Source organism: Myxocyprinus asiaticus, chromosome 2 (genome assembly GCF_019703515.2).
Source record: "Myxocyprinus asiaticus isolate MX2 ecotype Aquarium Trade chromosome 2, UBuf_Myxa_2, whole genome shotgun sequence".
NCBI lineage: Eukaryota > Metazoa > Chordata > Actinopteri > Cypriniformes > Catostomidae > Myxocyprinus > Myxocyprinus asiaticus.
Genome location: NC_059345.1, coordinates 65,017,056 through 65,023,055, shown reverse-complemented (window position 1 = coordinate 65,023,055; position 6,000 = coordinate 65,017,056). Strand labels below are relative to the sequence as shown.

Here is a 6,000-nt window from a genome sequence, read left to right as displayed (position 1 = left end):
TTTGCCCTAATATCAAAGGTCTTACTAGAAAAAAAAAAAATTATGATCTAATGTGAATTTTCTTGATAAAAAAATATGATCGTGCCTGGTAACGTGCATGTAAAATGGCTAGAAATAGCATTTTATCATAGCGTAAAGCTGACAATTTACACAAGGTTTATTTCTATTTCTTCTGCTCCAAACTTACTTCAAACTTACTTCTCTGTCTGCTCGTATGAATGTAACACATCATAAGAAAGTGTTTCACTGCTGTTCAAATGCACTTTGGATCGCATCATTTATATGTATAAATGTTTTTCATCTGAAAGGACTAAATATTAAATGAAACAAATGACAATAAAATGCAAAGTAATCTCTTCAGTAATCAAAATACTTTTTTAATATAACTGTATTCTAATTACCAATGATTTAAATTGTAACTGTAGTGGAATACAGTTACTTATATTTTGTATTTTAAATACGTAATCCAGTTACATGTATTCCGTTACTCCCCAACCCTGCCTATATGAGAGAGGAGTGTTGAGATCCTTTGAAAATTTGGTTCAACATTTTGGGATCCCCAGATCTCAGTTCTTTAGGTATTTACAGCTGCGCCATCTGCTCTGTACCGGCAAAGAGCTGCAAACATTTGCAGCGAATCAAAAGCTAATTTGCATGTGAAAATAACATGCGGCAAATTATCTTCAATTTTTTGTAATGCTAGAAAAACTTAATTTTCCCGGCTTGTATAGCTAATGCGCATGTTCGTTCTCGAGTTGATTGACAAGTGATGTCTGTATCTAAAAAGTGATTGGCTCTTTTACCTGTAAAGCGGGACTTCCTTTCTACATCCCTTGACCGTTGGGCGTTCCAGTTTCTCCCAGTCATTTTAATAGAAATGGCCCATCTCTGCTAAATAGTGTCTGCTGCATATTGACATTATTTCAAAATAAAAGTCCTATGCATGACAGAAAGTAACTTAAAAGTAATGTAATTAGTAATGTCATTACTTTTTCCATGAAATAATTAGTGTAATCTGATTACAATTTCAGAGAATTATAACTTTTTTTTTTTGTGTAACTTACCCAACACAGCACATAAAGAACAAAACACTCTAAAGTAAACACTTGACTTTATAGAAAATAGCTACACGCACACTAAACTGAATGCACTGGCATGCTACAGTGAGTACACGTTGGTCTCAAACTCACACTGCTAGAAAAACAGAAACATAGTTTGATCTATGCCATCCTGAGCTAAATACACTGAGATCTTGTGTAAAATCCCATTGAATTAGATCAGTTTTGCAGTTGGTGCTCAACACATTGATAAATGTAGGAAGGATGATTATTGAGATGTGTGGTTGTTTCTAAGTCGGTAATTCATTTCATGGACAATTGCAAATGAGCTCATTTGTCTTTAGCTTTCCTGCTAACTGATACAAAATTCAATGTAACTGCTGCCTGCGAATCCAGCGTATTTTGGCTGTAATTCAACTGTTTGTTATGGTACAATAATAGTCTAATTAACAACAGTAATGTGCAAATCTCTTCACAAAAAATAAGTTGACCAAAATTTACCATAATTGATACGGAATAACAATTATACTATAAAACTGGCTTACTTATTGTTGTCTCTACATATTAAACTGGGATAGGAGCAAGTATTTTAACATAGAAAAAAGCATAGCTTTAAAAACAATAGAAGTGTGTATATGTGTGTAGCTCTTGACTGTTGCAGGTATCTTGGTCAATTTTGCCAATGTGAGACATGAGCACTCTATAGATATGAGTCTTTCAGTTCATTCCTGATGGAGGAGATGACTGATGCGTCTTTATTGCTGTAATGATGATGATGTCATCACTGAGGCACTCCTCCTCTTTTCAGGTCTCTGCAGCCCTTCCTCTCGCACCAGAGCATGCTGGGTACCAGCTCTGTGAGCCGCCTCAGTTGCCGCTATGTCAATCTGAGCATATTTACTGGAGCTTTTCCCTGCACACATACAACAGACAAATAAATGGTGAAAACTTACTAGCAATGAACAAAATAAAACAGGTTCACTTTTTACAGGAAAATATTGAAAAGGGTACCAACATAAATGTTTGCGGAACTTTTTTGCAGCATAAAAACACATAAAAAGTATTCAAATATGCTGATTCAAGACTTGTCACATCTGGTTTGTTGGAAAGAATGATCAGTTATTAGACAAATAAAAACCAATGAATTTTGACTTCACTGATACGTAACCTGGTGTGAGGCATTTTGACTCACCATATTTGAATGTATGCAGGTACAAATGAGTTTCAGCAGAGGCAAAGATTTTCAGTGACTTAAAGGGATAGTTCACCCAAAAACGTCCTGGTTACTTTCGTAAACTCCATTCCCTGATGGAGGGAACGAGACGTTGTGTTGACGTAGTGACACAAGGGGTCACTCTTGGGAGCCCTAAACACCTCTGCTTTTTGAAAAAAGGCCAATGGGAATTGGTGAGTGGAATTTGCATGCCACTCCCCGGACATACGGGTATAAAAAGAGCTGGCATGCAACCACTCATTCAGGTTTTGTGCTGAGGAGCAGAGACAAGGTCCCGGCCATTTCAGCGGGTAGTTCAGTGTTGTGGCAAGAGGGACACAATGTCTCGTTCCCTCCATCAGGGAACGGAGGTTACAAAAATAACCAGGACGTTCCCTATCTGTCACTCACTCGATGTTGTGTCGATGTAGTGACACTAGGAGTCCCTATACAAAATGCCACTATTAGCTGAACTGTGTTACGTGGACTGGCGATGCGAGACGGGCAGACCGCTGTGTGCCTCGTAGCCAGCGAACCAGGCTGTCACATAACCTCCCCCAATGCTCTTATGAGGTCGAACGGTCCTTTGGGAACAAGTCGACTGCCCAACAAATAGGGACAGGCTAACCCAGCCATGGCCTCTTTTCCTCTCTTTTCTCCCCAAAAAGAGTGGAATTTTGTTTACCGGCTGGGGGCATTAAGTGTCTACGTCGGGGGGCTGTCACTCCCAAGGAGAAGACACCACGGAGACCACACCCTCCGGGGGGGGAAGGGGGGGGGCATTTAGAGTGGAAATATGTCACATGGTCTTACCAAGTCTTGTCGGAAGTATGTCATGTGGAGAAGTCCCATGGTAGGTCCTACCCAACGGCGGAGGAGTTCTACAAACACGGTAACCCGGGGGCAGAGGAACCTCTGCCCAAGGAAGATGCAGTTTACCAACAGGGAAACGATTTAGCGATTCACCTATGGGGAACCAGTGCATGTAGAGCACCTACCCCAGTACAGGGCTTAGTTAGCACGTGTACTGTGCCGGCAGCGAGTTTCTCCGCAAACTCGTCTGCCACAGGGCTAAGGAGGAAAGTCATCCAGGGATCACAACTTGTGAGCACGACTGGGATTCAAAAGCACACGTCTTCACCTCATGGAGGAGAAAGGCGCTATGCGCAAGCGGTACACCTGGCCAGCTGTCCTGGAACTTACCTGACAACACGGGATGAAACCGACTCAACCTGGAGATTATAGAACCTCACAAAGGTGTTGGGTGTTGCCCAGCCCGCTGCTTTGCGGATGTCTGCCAAAGAGGCGCCACTGGTCAGGGCCCAGTAGGCCACTACTCTCCTAGTAGAGTGGGCTCATAACCCCACGGGGGGCGGCACATCCTGAGCGTGATATGCCATCACGATGGCATCAACGACCCAGTGGGCGATCCTCTGTTTGGAGACAGCGCTTTCCTTTCCGCTCTCCACCAAAGCAGACAAAGAGCTGCTCGGATCTACTAAAGCTCTGTGTATGATCCAAATAGATGCGTAAAGCATGCACCGGACACAACAACACCAAAGCTGGGTCTGCCTCCTCCTGGGGCAGTGCTTGCAGGTTCACCACCTGATCCCTAAAAGGGGTCGTGGGAACCTTGGCACATAGCCCGGTCAGGGTCTCAGGATCACGTGAGAGTAACCCAGAGCGAACTCCAGGCACAATTCGCTGACAGAGAACACCTGCAGGTCCCCTACCCTCTTGATGGAAGTAAGTGCAGTCAGGAGGGCAGTCTTCAAAGAGAGTTCCTTAAGCTCAACTGACTCCAGGGGCTCAAAGGGAGCTCCCCGTAGACCCCGAAGGACTAGAGTGAGGTCCCATGAGGGGATGAGGCGCGGTCTGGAGGGATTCAACCTCCTAGCGACTCTCAGGAACCTGATGATCAAGTCGTGCTTCCCCAAATACTTACCATCCACTGCATCGTGATGTGCCGAAATGGCGGCTACATACACCTTCAAGGTGGAGGGGGACAGCCGCCCCTCTAGCCTCTCCTGCAGGAAGGAAAGCACGATCCGACTGAGCATCTCTGGGGGTCTTCGCGTCGGGAAGAACACCACTTAGCGAACAGACGCCACTTCAAGGCATAAAGGCGCCTCGTAGAGGGAGCCCTAGCCTGAGTGATCGTGTCCACTTAGGTCTTACATGTCCCGTCCAAGGGCCAGATGTGGAGATTCCAGAGAAAGAAGGTCCTTCCTCAGGGGAATTCGCCGGGGGGGGGGGGAGTGTGTGGGTGCTGTCGCGAGGAGCATGAGGTCCGAGCACCACATCTGGGTGTGCCAGTAGGGTTCTACTAGGACGACCTGCTCCTCGTCCTCCCTGACCTTGCACAGGGTCTGTGCAAGTAGGCTCACTGGGGGAAATGCGTATTTACATAGTCCCGGGGGCCAGCTGTGTGCCAGAGCATCTATACCGAGGGGTTCCTCAGTCAGGGCGTACCAAAGCGGGCAGTGGATGGATTCCCAGGAAGCAAACAGGTCTACCTGTGCTTGACCGAATTGACTCCAAATCAGCTGGACCACCTGGGGGTGGAGTCTCCACTCTCCTCTGAGTGTAACCTGTCATGACAGTGTGTCCGCTGCGGTGTACGAGTGGCTCGTAGCAACTTGAGGTGCTGCTGACTCCAGAGGAGGAGACGGCGGGCGAGTTGTGACATGCAACGGGAGCGTAGACCGCCTTGACGGTTGATGTATGCTACCATTGCCATGTTGTCTGTCCGGACCAACACGTGCTTATCCTGGATAAACGGCCAGAACCTCCGCAGGGCGAGCAGTACTGCCAACAACTCAAGGCAGTTGATGTGCCAACGCAGCCGCGGGCCAGTCCAGGAGCCGGCGGCTGTGTGCCCGTTGCATACGGCACCCCAACCTGTCTTGGAGGCATCCGTCGTAACCACGATGCACCTGGAGACTAAGGGAACCCCTGCCCGTAGAAATGCAAGGTCGGTCCAAGGGCTGAAGAGGTGTGACGATCACGCGATGTGTCCCGCAGCGCCATGCCCATCTCGGAACTCGAGTCTGAAGCCAGTGCTGAAGCGGTCTCATATGCATCAACCCGAGCGGTGTGGCCACCGCTGAGGATGCCATATGCCCCAGGAGCCTCTGAAAAGTTTCAGTGGCACCGCTGTCTTCTGTCTGAACGCCTTCAGACAATTCAGCACTGACTGTGCACGCTCGTTCGTGAGGCGCGCCATCATCGAGACTGATTCCAATTCCAAGCCGAGAAAAGAGATGCTCTGAACCGGGGAGAGCTTGCTCTTTTCCCAGTTGACCTGAAGCCCCAGTTGGCTGAGGTGCGTGAGCACCAGGTCCCTGTGCGCACACAACACATCCTGAAAGTGACCTTGGATTAGACAGTCATCGAGATAATAGAGGATGCAGACACCCACTTCTCTTAGCGGGGCAAGGGCTGCCTCTGTGACCTTCGTGAAGACGCGTGGGAACAAGGACAGGCGAAGGGGAGGACCTTGTACTGGTATGCCCGGCCCTCGAAAGCAAACCGCAGGAAGGGTCTGTGTCGAGGTAAGACCGAGACGTGGAAGTACACGTCCTTCAGGTCTACCGCCGCGAACCAATCTCGATGCTGGACGCTCGCTAAAATGCATTTTTGCATCAGCATCTTGAACGGGAGTCTGTGCAAGGCCCGGTTCAGTACTTGCAGGTCCAAGATTGGCCGCAACCCACCGCCTTTCTTTGG

General features: G+C 47.5%; 1 protein-coding gene across 1 annotated transcript in view; it reads right to left on the bottom strand.

Moving 5' to 3' along the window:
• Window positions 1–1,115: 1,115 nt before the first annotated feature.
• dok7a (docking protein 7a) overlaps window positions 1,116–6,000 on the bottom strand; it is a 50,504-nt gene continuing 45,619 nt past the window's right edge. The window contains exon 13 of the mRNA XM_051724288.1: window positions 1,116–1,971. Within this exon, the coding sequence (XP_051580248.1) occupies window positions 1,814–1,971 (158 nt within the window). The 3' untranslated portion in view covers window positions 1,116–1,813. The remainder of the gene's footprint in view (window positions 1,972–6,000) is intronic.